Source organism: Dendropsophus ebraccatus, chromosome 6 (assembly GCF_027789765.1).
Source record: "Dendropsophus ebraccatus isolate aDenEbr1 chromosome 6, aDenEbr1.pat, whole genome shotgun sequence".
Lineage (NCBI taxonomy): Eukaryota > Metazoa > Chordata > Amphibia > Anura > Hylidae > Dendropsophus > Dendropsophus ebraccatus.
Window position 1 is genome coordinate 126,442,490 of NC_091459.1, and position 26,219 is coordinate 126,468,708.

General features: G+C 44.6%; 1 protein-coding gene across 1 annotated transcript; it reads right to left on the reverse strand.

The window, feature by feature from the left end:
- Positions 1–880: 880 nt before the first annotated feature.
- On the reverse strand, positions 881–26,219 carry LOC138795068 (cytochrome P450 2K6-like). Its single transcript, XM_069974020.1, has 9 exons — positions 26,175–26,219; positions 24,060–24,222; positions 14,012–14,161; positions 10,265–10,425; positions 8,395–8,571; positions 6,763–6,904; positions 5,714–5,895; positions 3,933–4,074; positions 881–1,059 (listed from the first exon to the last, which is right to left on the reverse strand). Exons 1-9 carry the CDS (start codon positions 26,202–26,204, stop codon positions 881–883), a joined length of 1,326 nt encoding a protein of 441 aa, XP_069830121.1. The 5' UTR covers positions 26,205–26,219.

Sequence of the window (26,219 nt, forward strand, 5' to 3'; positions counted from 1 at the left end):
GTCACAGAACAACGTACCCTACAAATTGACCCAGTAAAGATCTGTACTATTAGAAAAGGCCCCAAGACAGTCCCTTATCCTTATCTGACACAAGTTACACCTATTTACACATACCTAAAGCACTCAAAGCTAACTCTTTTGTGTTATCCACCAAGTGAAAGGACTGTTCTATTTTTGTACCTATTTTTGTATCTATTTTGTATTGCACTGAAGATTTTTCTAAGTAAACTGTTCCTGTTTAATTCCCGGACACTGTGGTAATTTTGCACCTGCACTTACACACCTTGTTGCAATCTTTACAAAGCCAGTGTTAGTACATAGAGGGGTGGGTGGGCATACCACTCCTGGCCACCATGACAAGTGCCAAGTTTGTACACCCCAACACCTAGCCCATTGCTAACAATACCTAGCAACCCCAAGTTACTGAACTTACAGCTCTGTCTCCCCATCTTCCTAAAGGTCATGTGACTAATATCCATCATCACTCTTTCTCTGTAAGTGCAAGATGCTGGAGGCTGAATTGTAGCTCCCCTTCAATTTTAGCAGAGACTGGTCTGTGCCTCATGGACAGGGTGGCTGTGACAATGGTGATGGGGGTGGTTTGGATGGCCATGGGCCCCCAAGAGCCTCAGGCCCCAGGGGGGCACCCAAACCACCCACATTATTATCCACCTTTTAAAATCCCACTCTTCTTCTCCCTGTGTCTGGTTTCCATAGCACCTACAATATCTTAGGCAACCCCGCAATCTACCAAGAGCCAGATGCAGTAAATGTAACAGCATATCAATGACAATGTGTTTTGTTTATGATCTGTACATTGAATATGACATATAATGGTAGGACAACCCCTAGATCAGGCAGCCACAAGGCAATTGGTCCATTAATTATGAGGAATTGCACAGATCTCATGATTCTGGGGGGATAAGGTTATGCCAACAATAGGGTTAAGATCCAACTTTGCCCCAGGAGGAGCCTTGAATGTGAAGTTCTGCAGCAGCTTTGTAAAAAAGAAGAAAAGCTCCATCTTAGCCAAGTTCTCTCCAGCACAACTTCTCCTCCCTACAAAGAGGAGAACAAAGAAAAAATATCATGACTGAGGGAAAAATGATATCCGTTAGCCCTTCTACCCACTCTCATGAAACACACAATAGGCATAGCTTTGTAGTAGAAAAGGACACATCCAACAGATACAACAATATATAAAAGTATTAAATCTTTAAATAGCGTGCAATAAGTGATGCACGGACCCGTTAAGGTTCGGGTTCATCAGGTTCAGCCACCCTGGGAAAAAAGTCCAGTTTATGAACCTGGACAGAACCTGAACCTGATCCCCATTTCTATTAATCGGGACCTGAATTTTTATACCCAGAAAGTTACAGTCTGGCCCCCATGGAGTCAAGTGGGGATGCTTAGCACCCTGACTTAACCCCCTGGGGGTATTATACTTTTTATTGTGGTCTCAGCTTACATCTTCTCTCTTAAGAGTTGTCTCCAGTAGTGACCTCTGAGACAGCCTGCAGCTACAGTGGTGTCCCATCTCAGCCACTGGTTGGCTGAGCAGACACTACTGAAGCCAATGCTGAAGAAAGACCAGACTGTACTCAAAATTATGTAAGAGGAAGGGGTGGGTTCAGTGCACTTAGTTGTGCTGATGGGGCACAGTCTAGTCCCCAAGGGGCTAAGTGGAGCTGCTATGCATGTGACTGTAATCAGCTATTTGTACGGATGTTGCATACTGTAAGGAGCAGAACACCTGTCAAAATGGTGCTCCTGCCTTTCTTTTTTGTCTCATGTTTTTGTTTTTCTGATACAGATATCCTAGGGACTACTTTGGATTCGATGGACTATATTGATGACCGGCGGGTTCATCTTTTTAATAAAATGGTCAACAAGGGGTTTGAGGATATATTTTCTTTTTTTATTTATTTTACAGGCTTGTTAGTGAAAGGTGTCTGATAGATGGCTATGGAGAAGAGGGAGTTCCATCGCATTTAAAAAAAAAAATATTTATTAAAAAAAAAAGAGCAAAATTTTCTGAAGCTTTGGGACTCTTCGTACCCAGCTCTTCCCAGTACCCCTGTGGCAATGGGTACTAAGGTAATAATCAGGGCCATTCTAACAGCATTATGGGCCCCTTGGCAACTTGGCCCCCCTGACTGAACAAATCCCCCCGAATCTTGCAATCCCTCCCGCCTTCCCAGCCACCGTACTCCTTTCCCCGAACCTGCCCCATATAGTAGCCTACAACCCCTGACAGTGCCCCAAATAGTAGTCAGTCCCCCCCATAGTGCCCCCATATTGTAGCCAATCCCCCACAAAAGTGCCTCATATAGTAGCCTATCGCCCCACCGTGCCCCAAATAATAGCCAATCCCTCTATGGTGCCCCATATAGTAGCTTACTCCCCCCATAGTGCCTCATATAGTAGTCAGTCCCCCCCATAGTGCCCCATATATTAGCCAAATCCCCCACAGTGCCTCATATAGTAGCCAGTTACCCCTCATAGTGCCCTATAAAGTAGCCTCAAGTAGTGCCTCAAATAGTAGTCAGTCTCCCCATAGTGCCCCATATAGTAGCCAAATCCACTATAGTACATCATATAGTAGCCAATTCCCCCCCCCCCTCCCATGGTGCCCCATATAGTAGCCAATCCTCTCACCAGTCACAGACTTCCCAGCAGCATCTCTCCCGGCAGTGTGCGGTCTCCTGTCGGCGCAGGCAGGAGGGTACAAAGAAACTGCCTGTGCTGGATGTCCCTGCTGATGAATCAGTGCAGGCAGTGTCTCTATACCCTGCTGCCTGTGCAGGAAGATGAGAGAAGAGCTGCTAGGAAGCGGGACAGGCCTAAGGATTAACTGGTGGCGCTGCAGCCAGACTGAGGGAGCTGCCACTCTGTCCAGCAGGGGTCCTCAGTCTCTGATTAGCAGCGAAGCAAGGTAATCTTCTTAGTAATTGGCAGTCCAGCCCTGGGGCCCCCTAGGTAGTCCTCAGGATACCGATATTTGAAAAAAGGGAAATACATACAAAAAAGACAGGGAAAAAAGCACACATAATTTTGACAGGTCTTGTGCTCCCTATAGTATGCAGCATCTGTACAGATAGCTACTTACAGTCTTGCCCCTGGGAGGTTACATGCATATGGTATGCATCCTCACTTAACCCCTTTGAAGGCCAGACTGAACTGAGCAGAATAGCCCCCAGGGGGGTTACGTGGGGATGCTATTTATCCTGTGTGTGTGCATGGTCGCTGAAGAAAGAAGAAAGTTCAGGTCCAAACTCTGGACCCAAACACAGACTTCAGCAATAAAGTCCTTGTTCAGGTATGGACCTGAACTTTGCAGTCATCCCTACTTACAAGTATTTAGTCCAAATCTTGTAACTTATTCCTGCTACACTAAGATAAAGAGAGGGGAGCCCCTAAAGACTCTCATACATCAACCTCATTACATCAGAAAAAACTCTGGACATTGCCCACAGCCGTACTCTACCCAACCCGAGGACACCTATCTTCCAGACCTAAAACCCTTCCTAGGTTCTCTTCCCAACAGACATTTCACATTAAAGCTTCCATTAGCACACAAAAAAAGAATTGGGGGAGGGGTCAACCAACCCCAAACTACTCAACTTTAACTTCCTACTCGTTTGACATCAAGGAACCCTCCTCTCCTTTATTTCTTATGCCTGCTGCCATGACAAGACAGACCCCAATTTAATTTGTAATATAGGGAGGGTAGGTGGGCCAACGTCTCCTGGTCACAACCAGGCAGACTGGCTGCTAACACGTGCGCCCCTTTATTTTATAGTTAATTTCCCACTTTTATCTCCACCCTTATACTCCTACCCCTCCCCTACACATGGTCCCTTCCCATTTGGTTGAGTCTGGTGTCAGAAAGCCTATCCAAGTGGTTGCAGTGTCCAATTATCTTAACTTACCAAGTGAAAATGGTATAAAGGCCTCACTTTTGACAAAGTTTCCATCGGAATCCAAAAAATGTTCAGGGTAAAACTCGTATGGTTTCTTGAAGTATTTGGGATCTCGTAGGACAGATGTCAAAGACACGATGATCGGAGTCCCCTGCAGAGAATCATACAAGATTTACTGTGGAAAGTTTACAGTCTTGAGCGCAAGATGGCCATTAATGATATATGGGCACTATATGGGTAAATGGCTAGGGGTCCTGAAATAATAACACCATAAAAATTTTAAAAAGTAGGAAACATCTGGCATTCGATTAATTACCCAGCTCTTGTAAAGTAAAGTACTGGAAATGGAAAACTCACCACACAAGATTTCTTCGCTCCAAGTTTGTTTATTCAGCTACATGTGACATGCTGAGCATCTTTCGTCTCTACCTAAGCCAGTCTCTGAGATGACAGGCTGGGCAGCCAATCACTGGCCGGGATGGGACTTCCAGGGCCAGTGATTGGCTGAGCGTCTCTGAACCTTCACCAGAGGTTGCAGACAGTGGGCAGGAGCAAAGAGAACACAAAAAAGAACACAAAGGCTGCACGATAATCAAACTGTGTAATAGGCTCAGTAACCGAGCACCGGTCTACCAGATCGGCGCTCGTTTACTATAATACAGTTCTTTCTCAACAGCTGAGGCCATTTGCTTAATGCAAATCTTATCATGTGATATGAACATCCAGGGATCGCACATTTTTTGTTGAAACATCTTGATATATTTGGGGATGAATGTTGGCTAGTAACTGTTGATGTTGAAATGTACTTACATACTTCTATTCAACACAAGAAGGGGCTTATGGAAATGCTGCTGTCTACGAGTGAGTACTAGAGTTGCGCGAACCGTCGGACTCTTGGTCCGACGGCATCTGCGCTCGTGATGCCTGTGATCCCGGGTGCATAGTTGCGCTCCTGGAAATATGCGGCCAGGGTATTCCAGGGAATTAAATATCGATTCCCTGGAATATCCTGGCCGCATATTCCCGGGATCGCAACTATGCAACTGGGATCACAGGCATCACGATCGAGCGAACTGCTTTCGGACCAAAAGTCCGAACAGTTCGCTCATCTCTAGTGAGTACACTGATTTTCTAGAGATGCTGGAGATTGTATTGAATAAAAATAATGTCCTGTTTCAGGATGATTTTTCTATACAACAATGTAGCATAAGACAGAAAAGCATTTATTTGTCTAATCAAAATCCTGGTTTAAGGTTATAGATGACATATTTTGCGTATGGTGTGTGTGGGGGGGTCACTTTCTGCATTTTGTTTGTTAACTTCTTGGATACCACAGTTATGAAGAGTTCTGTCATTTGATCACAGACCTGAATAGAAAAGAGTATTTTACACTATTCGCCTAGGTTCATACTATGTAAGTATTGCACTGAAGAGTATTTAAGTCAAGTGCTGGACTTCTTATTACCCGTCGCACCTGCACCCACACACCTGGTTCTACCATTACCAAGCCCAGTGCTTGTATACCCAGGGGTGGGCACCCCCACTTCTGGCACAAAGTGCCTAGTTGATACCACCACACCTGGCCCACTGCTAACAATATCTAGCAAACCCAGGTTACGGCAATTTGATATGTATAGCATTTTATGCTATGTTCTATGGCATCAGCTGTTGAGAAAGGCTTAGACGGAGCCGCAAAGTGTTCACCATGTCAGCGGGTGGCAGAATAAACAAACCTGGAACAAACCCTTCTTTGTCATTCAAGACAATACATGTTTTTTTTTACTACTTACTTTTGGTATGAAGAAGCCCTTCAGGGTGACATCTTGAGTCGTCTGACGTGTGGAAAATGGTGTTACAAGTGAAAATCTCAGAATCTCATGGGTAACAGCGTCGGTGTATGGCATGTGTTGGCGGTGCACCAGCTGGGGCTCGGCTGAACCAATGACTTTTTCAATTTCTTTTTGAACTTTTTCTGTTATTAAAGTAAGAATTTTTTTTTCCATATCTTCAAGTTTAAGTACAATTAGGCAATGAGTGAATGTTTTTCTTAATTTCTTTCAAATTTTGTTTTATTAAGTTTTTTTTTAAAGAAATCAGTTTGAGGAAGGTCAGAGGGGAGATAAACATAAAGGGGGGGGGAGGCAAAAGAATAGGGTAGGTAAGTTTTTCTTAATTTCTAATACCTGGCTGTTTTAATGTCGAAAAAACACTTAGAATCTACTGCAGCTTTTGCCCTTATTGACTTCAACGTGGCATGAACTGTTTCATCCCAGTATTCCCTCTACATGTCGAGTACAGATTATAGTGATCTATTGCTGGCTGAATATTTCATCACTAGTAGAAATGTATAGAAGAATGCTGGAAGGACACAGGTCCTGTCCTCCACCATGCTCCATCTCTCTGTTATTAGAATCCAGAGGTCTTAACTAGAGATGAGCGAACCGGCCGAGGTTCGGGTTCGCTCATCTCTATTCTTAACGCAAAAGGGGATCCTCCTGTGTTTGACCATCAGAACTAAGAACGGTGAGTGCTGTGTTTAATGTTGATGCTTATGGGGTGGGGGAGTTCCATCTAATTCCGTATAATATTTCCAACTTTTTGGACGGCCAAAGAGGGACACTTGTGGGTCACTCTAGGAAAATTTACAGACATTTCTATACTTTTTAATTTAAGGATGCATCCATAATCTATTGTATTGTAGCCATGGTGGGCCAGATGTAATTCAAACTCTGAATTGCCTGGCGGGCCAAAAATAACGGTATCTTTTTAGCTCCAGTATAGTGTTGGTTGTTTGTGATCATTTTAGAATTTATTGTAGCTTTTTCTGATTTAAGATTACCTTGAATGTCAGGATACTTCATCATTAATAGAAGGCCCCATCTCAGTGATGTAGAAGTCGACTCCATTCCAGCAGCGAACAAGTCCGCTACAAGAGAGGTTAAGTTTTCATCATGAAAATATAATTCTGGGTTTGGTTTTTCCTGAAATGGGCAAAATTTTGAATGTTATCTATAGAAGAACACTACAAGCACATATGTAACATAGAACAAGTATATTGGAGCAAAGAAAATCTCTACATTTAGTATCATGTCACTTTTAGGTGCAAAATTATTTGCTGATGGAACTTAATTTAATTTATAGTGGCTGGAGCTTTGTTTTTCTTATTTATACAGAGCTCCAAATCCTCTACAAAGACATAGAATTATTAGATAACACCTAGGCTGCCTGCAGCCACCACTAGGGGGGCCTAATGAGCTTACTGCAGACTGTGCTACTATTGAGTTCAATGTAAAACTGGTATGCAGTTAGCTGATAGGTTCTCCCTAGAGGCGGCTGCAGGTAGTTGGCATTTTATCCTTTTTAAATGCAGGGCCCAAGCTCAATCCACTGGCGGCCAAAGAATTGACATGTCAATTCTTTGGGAGGACGGCGGATTGAGCTTTAGAATATCATTGAGTCAGTGGGACAAGCAGAATTTCAAGTGGAGTCTGCCATGTGGCCTCCACTTGAAATTTTCCTGCATGTTCCATAGCGGGAACATACCCTAAGTCAATGCATTTAAACAGTTAATAGCCAGAATTGAGAGATTGCTGGGTGTTTGCTATTAGCGCTGCCTCTGGGTATGGAGCTGGCCCAGCTCCCACGTTCACACCATACACCCTTGACGTTACCAGTATATCATAGTGGGTTAAGGGGTTAAACCGTAACTGTAATTTAAATGTCATTTTACAGAAATCAATAAATATTAATAGTATACGGGATTTAAAAAAAAAAACTCGGTAATAGGTTTTAATTAGCAAAAGTGTTTCCTTCTGAACTGAAAAAGCTGTTTTTCTACCCCCCCCCCCTCCAGAAGAAGCAGGATTTCTGTGTCCATTATGCTCAATGGAGAGGGCCCAAGTGGAATGACCACAGATAGGAGAAAAGGCAAAACACCACATCCTGCAATCTTCTCTCACTAAGCTCCCGGATAAGCACTGAGCTTTCTGACCTCTGAATCCGGAATTATATGTGACCAGACAGTCTCCAAACTGTACAGCTGCTTGTCTGCTCTCCTTGCTCACTCATCCCTGTCGGCCCCTCCCCCCTCTATAGGTTATAATGGACACAGCAGAACCCCTCTTTACTTTGCTTCTCTGTAATGAAGACGGCTTTGCCTGATAATGCACAGATAAGAAGTGAGGGGGAAGGCTGCAAAACAGCTTTTTGAGTACAAAAAGAGGCTTTTTTGCATACTACAGAGTTTCTTAAAATTGCTTGTACTATTGATTTCTGCAAAAAAATAAATATATACATAAATAAATAAATATTAAAGCTGCTTAGAGGCATTTTTCTAACCCGGCTCAAGTATACTATAACAGAGAGATGGTTGCCCAGGATGCTTTCAGTCCAGCCTTACTCTGTGACCAGGAAAATTAACCCTCTCTTACCCTGCCAGACAACCATTGTCAGAAGTCTGTAATTATTTTACCTCTTTCTGTCTGACCAGAAAACAGTCAATAAGACTCCTCCGGTCATTGACATCCAGTTGTTCCTTTTGTTTTGTGAAGATCTTTCTAATAAATGAATGAATTTCATCAACGGACGGTCGAATGGTTTGGTGACTTCCTGGAATCCAGCGCATCAGGGATGGAAACGCGTTGTACAACTGTGGAGGAAAAGGTATAAGAAATCATTACCTATATGTGTGTATGTGGCAAGGGAAACAGATTACTATTACTGATAGAAGTGCAATGTCTTTGTGTCAGCTGCTGAATGTGCAGTATATATGTATCTATATCCTTATTTTAAGTCTAAGGAGATTCTCTGGATGAAGGGTATCTAAACTGCATCTGTCTATGTCTTCAACTATGCGGATTATGTTGGCGTTCTACAAATAAGTATTAGCCATACAAAAAAAGGAAAATGTAGAGGGCACTCACCGATAAAGAAAGACACTTACCTTTTTACCTTTTTTAAGAAAGAAATGAATAAAGAATACGTTTTTTATCGGTGAGTGTCCTCCACATTTTTCTTTTTTTGTATGGATACCTATTTCGCAATATTGCTTACCTGGTACAAGTGAGCACCCCGTATTTTTATACAAACTCATATTACTGCAAGAATCCACACAAAGAAAAATCATCTGCCTATATCTCAGTAGTGCCGGTAGCTGTAGCTTTTCGGCATATACAAATAAGTATTATATGATTATTTTTTATTTACTTACAGCAAGCCCATGGTGCTGGACACTAGAGGTGAACTGTGTACATGATTGTTCGCACATTTCCCCCCCACTCCAAGTAGAGTACCTTACATCCTGGACAGTGCACCTCTAGGTAGTCATCCCTGCCACCACTGCTACAACTTACCTTAAAGAAGTTGTCCAGGAAAAATTGACTTTTCCCCTATCCATGAATAGAGTCACGTAGCGTTGTTGCAACCAAAACCAGGAGTGGATTAAAAACACAGAAAGGCTCTGATCACACAATGTTGTAATTGAGTGGATGGCCGCCATTTAATGGCAAATATTTTCTGTTATTTTAAAACAACGGCTGTTATATTGAAATAATGGCAGTTATTTACTGTTATATGGTGGCCATCCACTCAATTTCAACATTGTGTGAACAGATCCTTTCTGTGTTTTTAATCCACTCCTGGTTTTGGTTGCAATATGAGGACCACAATACTGACTGAAATATACTGTACGTAGTGTGAACCCAGCCTTAAGCCGTTATGCTGTTGGTTGTGTCTGATTTTTCGCATCAAATTCATTAATATGGCGCACGCCCTTAGTAAATCTGGAAGGTTTTTCCCATGACTAAACTAAAACCCGACCATCCCGCCACTCTAAAGTGGCTGTTTTTTAGAATAGAAAGCCCGTCAAAAAATGATGGTTTGCTTAGTAGATCTGTCGGTTGTGGCTAGTTTGTGGCTGGTTTTGAAGGACACACCCATGACACACCCACTTGGCGGTTGTTTGGACAAAAATTACACATTTGTTGGGTTCCCCGACAGGGATAATGGACAAGAAAACATAAATTTTTCTATCGTTTTGACACCAAGGCCTCTTCACTCTCCATGAGCCTGGAGATACTACACAGTATGTGACTAAGGGGAACCACTACCATCATCTACTACCATCCCAAACCCCTCATCACAGTGCCAGCCTTATACGTTTAGGAGGTTTTGTGGAAAATATCTCTGAATGACCACACCATGTCAAGCGACTACTACCCTCATCTTCTTACCCCTGGGAATGAGAGACTGTGAATGTGCTGGGAATGCACTAGTGTCAGACAGCTGCTGTGCCATAACATTAACTTCCTGCAGCTAACAATGAAGTCATTGTAAGCACTTACCTGGGCCATTGGACTACCAGCAATCCTGGCACTATCCGTTATTATAGTCAGAAGCCTCTGAAGTTTGGGATCATCATAGTCAAATCGATGGCCGAGTATTATGGACACAATTATATTACTGACAGCAGCGTTCATTATCATTTTGTTGTCAAAGGGTTCACCTAAAGTAAGAGCAATGAGTACGGTAAACTATATATAGATGCAGTATTATAGTAGTTATAATGCGGGTGAGAGAGGTTCAGCCGGCACCAGCCGATATCGACACTAATATGGGACCGAGGGCTGGGAGATACACAACAAAGTTCAGTGCAGGTAAACCACGAATGATCCGGGTGCAGGAAACAGCCGAGACAATGGAATATGCAATGGAGAGAAAGGAATCCGCACTCACCGGTCAGCAGAGAAGGGGGTTTATTGATCCATACACTGGAGGCTGGAGCTGGGAGGGGGAAGGTGTTACGCAGGTGTGCTCTTTGCAGCTACAATTCTTTCTCGCCTGCTAGGCGCTTCGTCTGACGAAGCGCCTAGCAGGCGAGAAACAATTGTAGCTGCAAAGAGCACACCTGCGTAACACCTTCCCCCTCCCAGCTCCAGCCTCCAGTGTATGGATCAATAAACCCCCTTCTCTGCTGACCGGTGAGTGCGGATTCCTTTCTCTCCATTGCATATTATAGTAGTTATATTCTTGTATATAGGGGCGGTATTATAGTAGTTATCCAGGAAAGGAGACAAAGAAGCTTGCACTCACCAAAAAACGCTGCGGTATAAGTCAGTTTATTTCGTCTTGATAGACACGAGTGGGGAGGGGAAGTGAAGGCAGCCCTGCCTTCACTTCCCCTCCCCACTCGTGTCTATCAAGACGAAATATGTGTTTTTTATTTAGCCAAGCGGCACTAGTATCAGCCATAGGTGTGAGGTGCAGCACTCTGTTTCTTCCCTGAACCGCATTTTGTTTCTCTCTTTTCTCCGTGTATTGCACTCCTCCTGGTGAGACCCACATGACCGCAATTAGCAGGAGACACCTGAGTGCTCATGGTTTTAATCCCTCCTGTTTTTTTCCCATTCTGTTTGCTGCAGCTATGGTGAGCGCAATACCTTATCCAGACTTGTGCTGCTTGGGGGCGACCTTCTCCGCCGGCGGTGCTGGCCGGGTTCTGGTGTGGTGTTTTTGGGTCTGGTCCTGTGGCATGGGGGTCGCAGGGCCGTCCCATGGCCCCCGTTCCCTGGCTGTGCACGCCTGCGGGGTTGGTGGCCACTGACTGGCACGGTGTGGACTTAGTGTAGGGACCCATGTGTATCAGATACCGGCACGAGGTACATGGGGCAGTATGGCTTGATCAATTCATACACAAAATTCTGATGTGTTTTTTATTTAGCCTAGGGGCACTAGTATCAGCCATAGGTGTGAGGTGCAGCACTCTGTTTCTTCCCTGAACCGCATTATAGTAGATATATTCTTGTATATAGGGGCAGTATTATAGTAGTTATATTCTTGTATATAATGGCAGTATTACTAATAGTAGATATATTCTTGTATATAGGGAGCAGTATTATAGTAGTTATATTCTTGTATATAGGAGCAGTATTATAGTAGTTATATTCTTGTATATAGGAGTAGTGTTATAGTAGTTATATTCTTGTATATAGGAGCAGTATTATAGTAGTTATATTCTTGTATATAGGGGCAGTATTATAGTAGTTATATTCTTGTACATAGGGAGCAGTGTTATAGTAGTTATATTCCTGTATATAGGGGCAGTATTATAGTAGTTATATTCTTGTATATAGGGTGCAGTATTATAGTAGTTATATTCTTGTATATAGGAGCAGTATTATAGTAGTTATATTCCTGTATATAGGAGTAGTGTTATAGTAGTTATATCCCTGTATATAGGGAGCAGTATTATAGTAGTTATATACTTGTATATAGGAGCAGCATTATAGTAGTTATATTCTTGTATATAGGAGCAGTATTATAGTAGATATATTCTTGTATATAAAGGCAGTATTATAGTAGTTATATTCTTGTATATAGGAGGCAGTATTATAGTAGTTATATTTTTGTATATAGGAGCAGTATTATAGTAGTTATATTCTTGTATATAGGAGCAGTATTATAGTAGTTATATTCTTGTATATAGGGGCAGTATTATAGTAGTTATATTCTTATATATAGGAGCAGTATTATATTAGATATATTCTTGTATATAGGGGCAGTATTATAGTAGTTATATTCTTGTATATAGGGGGGCAGTATTATAGTAGTTATATTCTTGTATATAGGGGGACAGTATTATAGTAGTTATATTCTTGTATATAGGTGGGCACTATTATAGTAGTTATATGCACAAGCCAAAAAGACAGAAATGGCTACACATCGCACCCATGGCTGACACAAAGGCTTATTCAGCTACATTTAAAACCAACATCAGAAATAAGTATATAATTTGGCCAAACCATATTGCCTCATGTAGCAGGTGCAGGTCTTCTGATACACATGAGTCCCTAACCAAAAAACATCACTGTGCCGGTCAGCGACCACAATCCCTGCAAAACGTGCGCAAGCAGAGAAGGGGGGCCGTATTATATTCTTGTACATAGGAGCAGTATTTTAGCAGTTAATACTGGCGGAGAAGTTGGCCGCCAAGCAAGACAAGTGTGAACAAGGTGTAACTACTCACCAATACACCAGCAGGTAAAATGGGAGAAAAAGGAGGTACTACCGTATGCGCACAGGTGCTTCCTGCTGATTGGTGCCCCAATAGATCTTCCAAGGGAGAAGTGCAAGCCACAAGAAAGAGGAGAATATTTAAAATACAGACCTATAGTGGCTGCACCTCACACCTATGGCTGACACTAATGCCTTTTGGCTACATTTAAAAACCAACGCCAGAATGTTGGTATATAATTTGATCAAACCATATTGTGTGCCGGTTTTCTGGCACACATGAGTGCAACAACACTGTGCCAGTGGGGTTGAAAGGCCATTCTGTGCCCCCCCCCTCCCCTGTTGGCGCTTGCTCTGGGGGGTTGGCAGTGTTGTTTAAGAATAGGGACTCGTGTGCCGGAAGACCTGCACGTGGCACATGAGGCAATATGGTTTGATCAAATCATAAATTAACATTCTGGTGTTGGTTTTTAAATGTAGCTGAGAGGCATTAATGTAAACCATGGGTGTGAGTTGCAGCAACTCCTCTTTCTCTAGGTCTGTATTTAAAATGTTCTCTCCTTTCTGGTGGCTTTCACTCCTCCCTTGTAAGACCCATGTGACCCCAATTAGCAGGAAGCATCTGTGTGCATATGGTAAGTACCTCCTCTTTCTCCCATTATACCTGCTGGTGCATTGATTAGTAACACCTTGTTCACACTTGTGTTGCTTGGTGGCCGCTTTCTCCACCGGCAGTGCCTGCTGGGTTTGGGGGGACATTGGGCTTTGGTCCTGTGACATTGGGGTTGCAGGGTTATTCTGTGCCCCCCCTACCCTGTTGGCGCTTGCTCTGCGGGGCTGGTGATTGCCGACTGGCACAGTGTTGTTTTAGAGTAAGGATTCATGTGGGCCAGAAGACCTGCACACTGCACATGAGGCAATATGGTTTGATCAAATTGTATACCAACATTCTGGCGTTGGTTTTTATATGTAGCCGAGAGGCATTAATGTAAACCATAGGTGTGAGGTGTAGCCACTCCTCTTTCTCTAGGACTGTATTATAGTAGTTATACGCTCATGTCAACTAGTTTTTTTTTTACCTTTGTAGGATTTGAATGTCTCCACTAATCTATTGGATTCCTCATTGATCTTGTCTTCTAAGGTTCTCTTCCCCATACCGAAATCCCGTAATGTAGAAATAGTAAACCGTTTCAAGGTTCTCCAGTTATGTCCATTAGAGAAGATAAGACCTGAAGAAGCGACATAGTGATTAAACTCTGTACTTTTCATCATGTCTTTAATCTGTATAAAATTACTTGCACTGACTGACTGACAGACTGACTGACACACACTGATTGACAGACACCGACTGACTGTGTGGTGGGCCGGGCAGTTGATACATCCTGGTGTTGTGTACTGCTAATGGTCACATACTGAGGTGGTAGCTATGACGCCACTTCTATGGTAGTTGGTTGTGCAGTATAGCCTAGCCAGTGATGGCACTGTTGTGACGCCAGTGCTAACTCAGCACACAGGTGTGATGGTATACCTGCTTTGTTTAGTGGCTGGCTATACTGGTCCCCTGAAATGGTAGAAACAAGAAACAAAACAAAGGCAGAGCGCCTTATAGAGAAGGATCTCTGAGAAAAATAGGTAATAAGATGATGGATATAAAATCACTGCTCACCTTTTGGGGTGGTGGAAGCAGAGTAACAACACCCACCAGCACATAGAATGATGTGTATAACACACCTCCCAGGATTCCGGAGAAGCTGCAGTCCACACAAAAGGTCACAGACGAAACTCCTTAAATGAGGGCCCGTGATAATCAGGTAGAAGAATTCAGCCAAAAACAAAAAATTACCTGGAGATTGCGCTCACTTCTGAAGAATATTAGGGATGCCAATGTTTACACTAAAAAACGGTTTATTCAGTCCGTTTTTTAGTGTGAATAAACTGTCTTTTAGTGTGAACATTGGCAACTCTAATATTCTTCGGAAGTGAGCGCAATCTCCAGGTCATTTTTTGTTTTTTGCTGAATTCTTCTACCTGAAATGGTTGGTGACCTGCCGGGTTGTGATGGGTCCCTTGGGCTCTTGTCACAGTGGTCCGGAGTGGGAAGATGACCCAACCGGACTGTTGGTACTGCCACCCACAGAAAGGGGAGAATAACCCAAGGAAGGTGTAGCCGGTATGTGTAGATGCTGGTTTAATGATCACTGAGTCCCAGTAGAATGAATAAAGTGGTTTTACTGATACTAAACCACCTTCTGCCCTGCAGTGTCAGGGTACCCGTCCTATGAGGGTGACACAAGCCCCAGACTGTTAGCTGGGTGTAAGTGTCCGAGGGTGTCCCGGTTTCACCTGCGTTGCGAGATAGAATATGTAGACCTTGGTTATGGTTGCTTTGCTCTATCCGGGTCAATTCCTTTGTTACTAGGATACCACCCTGCACTGTTAAGAGAGGTTCACGGTGTGGGCTGGGGTGATCTTTGACTTGTCCTTCTTTAGTGCTTAACACTGCATAGTGTCTGTAGTTATACCTTGGAAGTGAAAAGTCTCTGGGTTCTACAAACACATGTGTCTGACTGGTCTGTCCCGGACAGGGAACCTGGCAGAGCCAGGCCCTGGCTTAGTTCAGCAGGGATGCCTGGTCTGTGTGTGTCCTACCCCTCAGAGAATCAGAGGGATACTGACTGTCAGGATAGGGACAGGGAGACACAAGGACAGGTGAGCCCTGAAGCTGGCACCCGCCCCACTGGCCCTACCTGCTTGCCCCAGATGCCCTAGGTGGCAAACGGACAACTGGACGGCAGTCCCTGTACTGCTAGGGTGCAACACGAAACAAAACAAGACAGACACACACAATAAGAGCGAGGTCAGAATTCCGGGTCAGCAACAGTCTAGCGACGAGGTACAAAAACGTGTCCAAGGGATAGTCAAAATACAAGCCAAAAGGTCCGGTAAACAGGAATATCTAATTCAGGGAAAATGCGAGGTCAAGAAACACTAGGAGTACTAGGCTCTATCGCAGGCAAGATACTGAGACAGGGGATTATACTTATAGGACCTGTAGTCCCAGCCCCCAAGGCGTGATTGGGGCTGAAGCTCCAGGTCCTGCCCAGATACTGACAGCCGACTAGTGAGTCAGCTTTCAGTCCATGATTAGTGAACTCACTACACCTATGTTGATCTGTCAGGGAGTGAATACTGGCCACTACTACAACCATGAATAGCAGAGCAGAGCAAAACCTGACATGCAGTCTGGCTGCTAAGGATGCCGAGCCAAACGCATAGCCCGAGTCCTAACACTGACGCTACACTTCCTCTCCCCAAGTGACTACTTCATAAAGGGTGTGTAAGGGTCCCTGTGAGTGGTGGAAAAGAGAGTGTGCATAAAAGGAGAATAGACATAGGTAGAAAAGAAAGAAACATCTCCACTGGTCCACAGAATCACAAAACAAAAACAGTAACCCTATAGTGACTACAACTGTGCAATACATACATACAAAGTCATACATAGAACACTGACATCTGGTGGCGAAACTCATATACAACCTCACCACCACCTTAAGTTTGAGTACTAGGCTTTTGTTACACTGACTGACACACACGCTGACACACACTGACTGACTGACACAGACACTGACTGACACTGACACACAGCACTTACATACAGCTCAGTCTTCTCCCTTTTCCTGTCTGTTGGGCTGCTCTAAACACTGTAAGGTTGAGAACCATCCGATCGGGTCCTTCAACCTTTTCTCCATCTGTGTACAGGTCCTACTCTGTCTTCTGTGTCTTCTGATGTTCACCTGCACTACAGTGAGCAGGCTGAACATTGGAACACCAGGCCCCTCTTGCTCTCTGGGCCCCTAGAGGCGCTGTGGGCCCTGGCACCTGTGCTGGCGCCGGCCCTGTCTCAGATCACAGTCCTCGGTTACATACCTGCTTCCAACCAGTGTGCTTGTTGTTGTCAGGAATGTGACTTTGCGCTCCTCGGTCCGTACTGGGCGACCGAGGAAGCGCTGAGCCTCTGGTTGTTTTTTGTTTGCAGTCCTGTCTGAATGCTGTCTTAGTTTCCCAGCCACACCCGCATTGCCTGTTACACTCTGGCAGTGCAGGGGTTACTCCTTATAGACCTGTCCAGCTGAGCTGGGTGCTGGGTTAAGGGCTGATCCAATCAAGTGCTGGACCCAGTCCCTGATTCCAGATAAAAAAGCAGCAGGCTCTTCATTTCCCTGCTGGCTATTGAGTGTTACTCAGCTAAGCACTTCAGCTCTCCTGGTTCTGTTACTTCTGTTGCCTGACCTATTGCTTGATCTTCCAACCTGCTTTGTCTGCTGCCTGCCCTGACCTCCTTGTCTGTCTCTGACTCTTCTTCTGCCTTACGTTTTTGTACCTCGCTGACCGCCGTTGCTGACCCGGACCGTAGACTTTGCATTATTGTGTTTGTTTCGTCTGTCTTGTTTTGTGTATCACTTGGTGTAGGACAGGGACTGACACCGTGGTTGTCCACGGCCGTTTAGGGCCGTTGAGGCAAGTAGGTAGGATCAGAAGGTGGGTTCTAGTGGTTAGGGCTCACTGTCTTGTTCTGTTCCCCACCTACGTCCGGCGAGTTTGTGACAGAATAGCCAGCCTGAAAGAAGATTTTTGGGTCACCTGCATCATGGACCCTATGAACACCCTGGTGACCCAGATGCAGGGTCTGAATACGTTGGTTCAGACCCTTGCTGAGCGTGTGCAGGAACAAGAGTCCTTGCCCAGGCAGATGTGTCTGACCCCCCCGCAGGCTCCTGAACCCCCAGTGCAGCTCCCTGAGAAATTTAAGGGGGACAGGAAAAATTTCCGGACCTTTCGGGAGGGGTGCAGATTATTTTTCCGGCTACGTCCCCGCTCCTCCGGAGAGGAGACCCAGAGGGTGGGCATTATTATGTCCCTCCTGCAGGGCCCACCCCAAGAATGGGCATTCTCACTACCTTCTGACTCCCCTGATTTAATGACCGTTGACAGATTTTTTTCAGCCTTGGGCCTTCTGTATGATGACCCAGACCGAGCAGCAGAGGCAGAGCGCCAATTGACGACACTCAGACAGGGTAAGAGACCAGTGGAAGAATACTGTGCTGACTTTAGGCAGTGGTGTGTACCCTCTACTTGGAATGACCCAGCTCTGCGTTTCCAGTTTCGTGCGGGCTTGTCTGACCAACTGAAGGACTTGTTAGTAGCCTATCCTAATCCTGAGACTCTGGAGGAAACTATGACCTTAGCCATACGGGTAGATAGGCGTATGCGGGACAGACGCAAAGAGAGAGAAACGTCTAAATTCCCTTCTGGTTCATGTCCTTTGACCTTACCTCCTAAACCTTCTTCTTCCTCTCCTGTGTCCCCTCCGCAAGACGAACCTATGCAGATCGGGTCAACTGACGCCAAGGCCAGACGTGCATATCGCCTCCAGAACCATCTGTGTCTCTACTGTGGCAAAGCGGGGCATCAAGTACGACAATGTACCGCTAGACCTGGTTCACCGCCGGAAAACTTCAGCGCCTGAATGATTATCGAGGGGGTCATTCAGGTGCACAGGTAACCTTCGACAAGAAAAAGAAGTTGTTGTTGCCTATTTCTTTGACTTTGGGAGATAAATTTATCTCGGGATATGCCCAGGTTGACTCTGGGGCTTCTGCTAACTTTATTAATACTGTTTTCTGGTCTGGTCTGGGGGCATGTCCACTTCAGCTTAAATGTCCGTTGAATGTGACTGGAGCGGACTCTGCCCCTTTTGCTCAGGGTAATATACGCTACATTACCCCCCATCTTGAGGTAAAGGTGGGATCAGTTCATTTTGAAAAGCTTGACTTTTTGCTTATGGAAAATTTGTCTGCTGATATTATTCTGGGGTTACCCTGGTTGGACCAGCATAACCCCGTGTTTGACTGGCCCAACAGGGAACTGGTTCGATGGGGACCAGAGTGTGCTCCTCATTGTATTTCTTTGTCGCTTGCTGAATGTTCTTCTGATGATGGGGAGATTCCGGAGTTTCTGCTTGATTATGCTGATGTGTTTGATGAGAGATCGGTGGATGGATTACCTCCCCATCGTCCCTATGATTGCACTATTGACTTGATACCAGGGTCTAAGTACCCTAAGGGTAGAATATTTAATTTGTCCTGTCCAGAAAGAGAGGCTATGCGAGATTATATCAAGGATAGCTTGCGTAAAGGTCACATCCGTCCCTCCTCTTCTCCCATGGGGGCGGGATTCTTTTTTGTGGGTAAAAAAGATGGTGGTCTACGCCCCTGTATTGATTATCGAGAATTGAATAAGATCACTGTGAAAAATCAACACCCTCTGCCTCTCATTCCAGACTTGTTTAACCAAATTGTGGGAGCCAAATGGTTCTCTAAGATTGATTTGCGGGGAGCATACAACCTAATAAGAGTAAAGGAGGGAGACGAGTGGAAGACTGCCTTTAATACTCCTGAGGGACATTTCGAATACCTCGTTATGCCCTTTGGATTATGTAATGCTCCGGCAGTCTTCCAACATTTTGTTAATGACGTGTTCCGTGAACATCTGGGTCGTTTTTTGGTGGTATATCTAGATGATATTTTGATATTTTCTCCTGATTGGTGCTCTCATGTTCAGCATGTTCGTACTGTATTAGAATTGCTAAGGCAAAATCACCTCTGCGCCAAGCTGTCAAAATGCCAGTTTGGGATACAGGAGGTCTCATTCTTAGGGTATAAGATCACCTCCAACTCATTTTGTATGGACCCCCTTAAAGTGACAGCCATTGAAAATTGGGAGCGACCCAGTAGCCTTAAGGCCCTACAAAGGTTCCTGGGATTCGCCAATTACTATAGAAAGTTCATCAAGGGTTTTTCTGTTATTGCTAAACCATTAACTGATCTAACCAAAAAGGGGGCAGACCTGGTTAATTGGAGTCCTGAGGCTATCCTGGCATTTGACGAGCTTAAGAGGTGTTTTGCTGAAGCTCCTGTGTTAACTCAGCCTGACTTTGAACAACCCTTTGTCATTGAAGTTGACGCATCTGAGGTTGGGGTAGGAGCAGTTCTCTCACAAGGTTCAGAGACCCTCACCAACCTCAGACCCATAGCCTACTTTTCTAGGAAGTTCTCCAAAGCCGAAAGCAACTATGACATAGGTAACAGAGAACTTCTGGCCATTAAATTAGCCTTTGATGAATGGAGACATTTTCTGGAAGGGGCTAAACATAGAATTAAGGTGTTAACAGATCATAAGAATCTGATATATCTGGATAAAGCCAAACGTCTCACTCCTCGTCAGGCCAGATGGGCTTTGTTCTTTACACGATTTAATTTTGAAATTTCTTTTCGACCTGGGTCTAAAAATGTTAAAGCTGACGCCTTATCGCGCAGCTTTGACATCGACACTGTTCCCAGGGAGCAACCAGAGACCATCCTGTCACCCGGGGTGGTGGTGGCCACTTTGCAACCCGATCTGGCAGCTCGGATTGCGGAATCTCAGTCTCTGGCTCCCCGGAACACTCCTGAGTCTAAACTGTTTGTTCCTCCAAACCTTCGCCTTAAGGTTTTGGAGGAGATTCATAATTCTGTGTTGGCTGGTCACCCGGGAATTGCAGGTACTAAGTACTTACTCTCACGGCATTATTGGTGGCCTTCATGGGCAAGAGATGTCAAATCATTTGTCGACGCCTGTGAAACTTGCGCCAGATCCAAGGTTCTGCGTAGACTACCTGAAGGTCTCCTCCATCCCCTTCCGGTGCCTACCAGACCTTGGACTCATATTTCTATGGATTTTATTACCGATTTGCCACCCTCTAAGGGAAAAACAGTCATTTGGGTGGTTGTTGACAGATTTTCTAAGATGTGTCACCTTATTCCCCTGCGTAAGCTCCCTAATGCTCGTACCTTGGCTACATTGTTCATAAACCATATCTTACGTTTGCATGGTGTTCCAGAAAATGTAGTTTCTGACAGGGGGGTACAATTTGTCTCCAGATTTTGGAGAGAATTTTGTGGTCGGCTGGGCATCTCATTATCCTTTTCGTCGGCTTTTCACCCACAATCTAATGGCCAGACAGAAAGGGTGAACCAATCTCTGGAACAATTTTTGAGGTGTTTTGTTGCAGGGAGCCAAGATAAATGGAGAGAGTTTCTATCCTTAGCGGAATTTGCTCTAAATAATCGTGAAAATCAGTCACTCAAGATGTCGCCATTTTATTGTAATTATGGCTTTAATCCCAGATATTCTTCTGTACATGCGTCAGAGTCCGTAAACCCTTCGGCCGAAGGTATTTATTCTAAACTGTGCACAGTTTGGGCCCAAGCTCTTCAGAACTTGGTCAAAGCCCAAGAGACAGCTAAGAAACAGGCGAACAAAAGACGCATATCTGGTCCAGATTACGGTATAGGAGAAAAGGTATGGCTCTCAACTAAAAACTTGAAATTAAAGGTTCCCTCTGGTAAACTAGCACCGAAGTACATTGGTCCGTACGTTATCACAGAGATCATTAATCCTGTTTCATTCAGATTACGATTACCTGGGTCTATGAGAATTCACAATGTATTTCATAAGTCTCTTCTCAAAAAATATGTTAATCCTGTGCTTCCTTCAGTCCTCCCTGCTCCTCTGGTCATCCAGGGGGAGCTGGAGTTTGAAGTGGACAGGATATTGGACTCTCGTCAAATTCAAAATTCCATCCAATATCTTGTCCAGTGGAAGGGATATGGTCCTGAAGAAAATACGTGGGTTGCCAGTAAGGATATACATGCCCCACGTCTCATCCGGAAGTTTCATGACCATAACCCCTCTAAACCGGGTCCTTTAAATAAGGGTCCTGAGGCCCCTCATAAGAGGAGGGGTACTGTCAGGAATGTGACTTTGCGCTCCTCGGTCCGTACTGGGCGACCGAGGAAGCGCTGAGCCTCTGGTTGTTTTTTGTTTGCAGTCCTGTCTGAATGCTGTCTTAGTTTCCCAGCCACACCCGCATTGCCTGTTACACTCTGGCAGTGCAGGGGTTACTCCTTATAGACCTGTCCAGCTGAGCTGGGTGCTGGGTTAAGGGCTGATCCAATCAAGTGCTGGACCCAGTCCCTGATTCCAGATAAAAAAGCAGCAGGCTCTTCATTTCCCTGCTGGCTATTGAGTGTTACTCAGCTAAGCACTTCAGCTCTCCTGGTTCTGTTACTTCTGTTGCCTGACCTATTGCTTGATCTTCCAACCTGCTTTGTCTGCTGCCTGCCCTGACCTCCTTGTCTGTCTCTGACTCTTCTTCTGCCTTACGTTTTTGTACCTCGCTGACCGCCGTTGCTGACCCGGACCGTAGACTTTGCATTATTGTGTTTGTTTCGTCTGTCTTGTTTTGTGTATCACTTGGTGTAGGACAGGGACTGACACCGTGGTTGTCCACGGCCGTTTAGGGCCGTTGAGGCAAGTAGGTAGGATCAGAAGGTGGGTTCTAGTGGTTAGGGCTCACTGTCTTGTTCTGTTCCCCACCTACGTCCGGCGAGTTTGTGACAGTTGTACTCACCTTTTAGCCTTTTCCTGAACATATAACTGCCATGATACTGTGCTAGTCACATTACCAGATTATTGAACTTGTTACTCACACCTTTGTCTTCTGCTGCATGTTTTACCAACATAATACCGAACAAGCCTTATTACTTTTTAGTGTTTTTCTCATAGGAGACAAAATCTCTGGCTTGCCTGCTGCCGGTCTATGTGATCCTTTTCTGCAATGGGTGTAACTGACATGTTATGGCACTATTCCCATTGTCTGTCCCCAGGGAGTATGAACAGTAATGCTTAGACCCTGTCCCCCGCTACATTGCATACCTGATGGTTCACAGCAAAGGTTTGTGTTTCTTTGTCAAGGAATCCTACTTTTGTAGATAGAACAGTCAAGGCTCCTTTTTTATCTACTGGTATAGGTGTTCAGTGCTGTTCCTGCATAGCATTACTCCAGAGTGGAGCGTTGTTGATGGTGGCCCCCTATTCTGGGGTGGTTAATACCACTCAGCTATGTGCAACTACAAACAGCCCTTACCTACTCCACAAAAAGGTAGAATATAGGCATAAAGTGTATTTCTTTGGTTACCATTTCGGGCCAATGTATTTACAATGTTTCACCATATCTGGCAGGTTGATGTTGTATTCTGATCCTCACCAGTTCCTATGACTACTTTTGCTTCCTAGTTGGGGCTCCCAGTCCCCCTCCATTATCTTCTGTCAGCTGTGGAGGTCTCCAAAACACTTTCCCTTACTTCCTTCTCTCTTGCAAACCTGTTGGTCCTACTAGCCCATATCGAGGACTGACTTATGTTTTACCTTCTGCATACAGCATTCCGGCATCGACAGGTGACCAACATACCATCTTCTCACATTGACCTGTCAGGGCTCTCTTGTCTGACTTCCTTTTGCTCAGGATGCCTAAGTTAGGCTCTAGCCCTTACCATTGCCAACAGTGCCCTCTTGTGCTGGTTTCTTCTCTAATCCCTTCATCTGATGGTAATAGTCCTTGCATAGGGTCTTTTATTCTGAGCTTCTCCCATCTTCTCCTCTGGCTTTTGCTGCTCTGGTCCTCCCAAAGTATTTTTCCTGGGCACCTCTCGAGGTTTGGGGCTTCTCGATCTGGTAAACATGTAGCCCCCTCTAGCCTATGCATTACCTATGGTTTCCCATTGCCCCTGTGGAGGAACTTGTGCCCATCAGCTCTACCTTCAAATAACCCTGACAGATTCTAGTTGGGACTCCATGTACTCTTGAGCCTCCTCTAATCTCATCCTGGAGCAGATTTGTTTTGCATCTTCAGCCCTTTTTGTGCTGAACAGCCCATGGAGATGTCCTACCCATCCTACTCTCTTTCCCTGCCCTATTTTCTGTGGGGCAATCCATGGCCACCAGGGTACTAGCTTACAGAACAACGGGTGATCAACACAGGATCATGGTTTTCTTCCTCTGCTCCTCCTTTCCATGAACACCACAACATTTGGAAAGACTTGGCTCTTCGAGTTAGCACATGTCCCTGTTTATTAGGTGGATCATCCATGTCATAGTCCCCATGACATCTTTCAGTTCTCCTGTACATCTCTTTCAGCTAATCTCTACCACTAATTATATGTGTAACCAGAGACAAAGAGATGTTACCGTATCCTCGGGCAATATCCAGGAAAACCGGCAGAGCTGGTCTGTCCGCAAACTCCTCTGCGTGATTGACAAGAGCTTCTTTCATGGTTTCATATCCGCACAGCACAACCATCTTCTGGACTCCCATCTTTAGGCTGTACACTGGGCCGTACTTCTTAGCCAGCTGCAAAACAAAAGTCATAAAAAGAGTATAATCAGGACTGGACTAAGGTTAGCAGCTGCTGCTGGGGGAAATATCTAATATTTTATTCTATAATCCTAATATTTTATAATATATAATATAAGTAACCAAAGCTGCTGTGGCGGCATTCTATATCTGGTTTATGGTCCACAGTCTAGTGTAAACACTGACAGCAGCCAGTATACAGTGTAGTGTAAACACTGCCACCAGTCAGTCCATAGTCTGGTGTAAACACTGCCACCAGTCAGTCCACAGTCAAGTGTAAACACTGCCACCAGTCAGTCCATAGTGTAGTGTAAGCACTGCCACCAGTCAGTCCACAGTCTAGTGTAAACGCTGCCACCAGTCAGTCCACGGTCTTGTGTACACACTGCCAACGGTCAGTCCTTAGTGTAGTGTAAACACTTGCACCAGTCAGTCCACAGCCTAGTGTAAACACTGCAACCAATCAGTCCATAGTGTAGTGTAAAAACTGCGACCTGTCAGTCCACAGTCTGGTGTAAACACTGCCACCATTCAGCCCACAGTGTAGTGTAAAAACTGCGAACAGTCAGTCCACAGCCTAGAGTAAAGCAACCAATCAATCCACAGTGTAGTGTAAAAACTGCCACCTGTCAGTCCACAGTCTGGTGTAAACACTGCCACCATGCAGCCCACAGTCTGGTGTAAACACTGTCAGTCACTGTACTGTACACTCTAGTCTAAACACAGCTGTGGATGAGGCCTTAATCTGGTATAAACTTTTTTTTTACTAGCCAGTCCACAGTTAAGTATAATCACTGCTGTAGCTTTGAGGCGGCATTCTGGATCTGGTATTTACACTACGTCCGATTTGCCATCCAAAGTCTAGTGTAAACACTGCCACCAGTCAGTCCACAGTCCGGGTTAAACATTTCTGCCGGTCCGTTCACAGTCTGGTGTAAACACTGCCACCAGTCAGTCTACAGTCTAGTGTAAATACTGCTGACAGTCATTGTACACTTTAGTCTAAACACTGCTGTGAATGGGGCCACAATCTAGTGTAAACTTTTCCGTTAGTCCACAGTTTAGTGTGATCACTGCTGTCAGTCAGTCCACAGTTTAGTGTAATCAATGCTGCCAGTAAATCCAAAGTCTGGTCTAAACACTGCTGCTCTTGATTAGTCCACAGTCTAAACTTGATTTGTTTACAGTCTAGTGTAAACACTGCTGCCCTTCAGTCCACAGTCTAATGTAAAACCCTACTGCCAGTCAGTCTACAGTCTAGTGTAAACACTGCCACCAGCCAGTCTACAGTCTAGTATAACCACTGTCACCAGTCAGTCCACAGTCTAGTGTAACCACTTTCACTAGTCAGTCCCATCTAGTATAACCACTGCCACCAGCCAGTCTACAGTCTAGTATAACCACTGTCACCAGTCAGTCCACAGTCTAGTATAACCACTGTCACCAGTCAGTCCACAGTCTAGTATAACCACTGTCACCAGTCAGTCCACAGTCTAGTATAACCACTGTCACCAGTCAGTCCCATCTAGTATAACCACTGTCACCAGTCAGTCAAGTCTAGTATAACCACTGCCACCAGTCAGTCTACAGTCTAGTTTAACCACCTGCCAAAAAGTCCAGTCTTGTGTAATAGGTGCTTATTTACAGAGCCAATTAACTCCTAATAATTGTGCATACAGGGCTTCATGAATAGTCGCTAGATTGTTCCTATTACCTTAGCGTTAATTAGCTGTATGTTATCCATACGTTTCAGGTGCATGTAGTCCTCCTTAGTCAAACTACTGATGTTTTTATTGTTTTGGAAGCTGGAATTTCTTTTTCCATGTCTAGGGCAATTTTTAGAACTAGGTGGTCAAGCAAGTCATCTTTTTAAGAAAAGTCTCCAAATAGAATGTACAGTATCAATAAGTGATGAAAAAGCTATAGATATTATACATTTTGGATCTTACCTCTTTAAATGATGAGTAAGGATCTTCCATATCCAAATTAAGAAT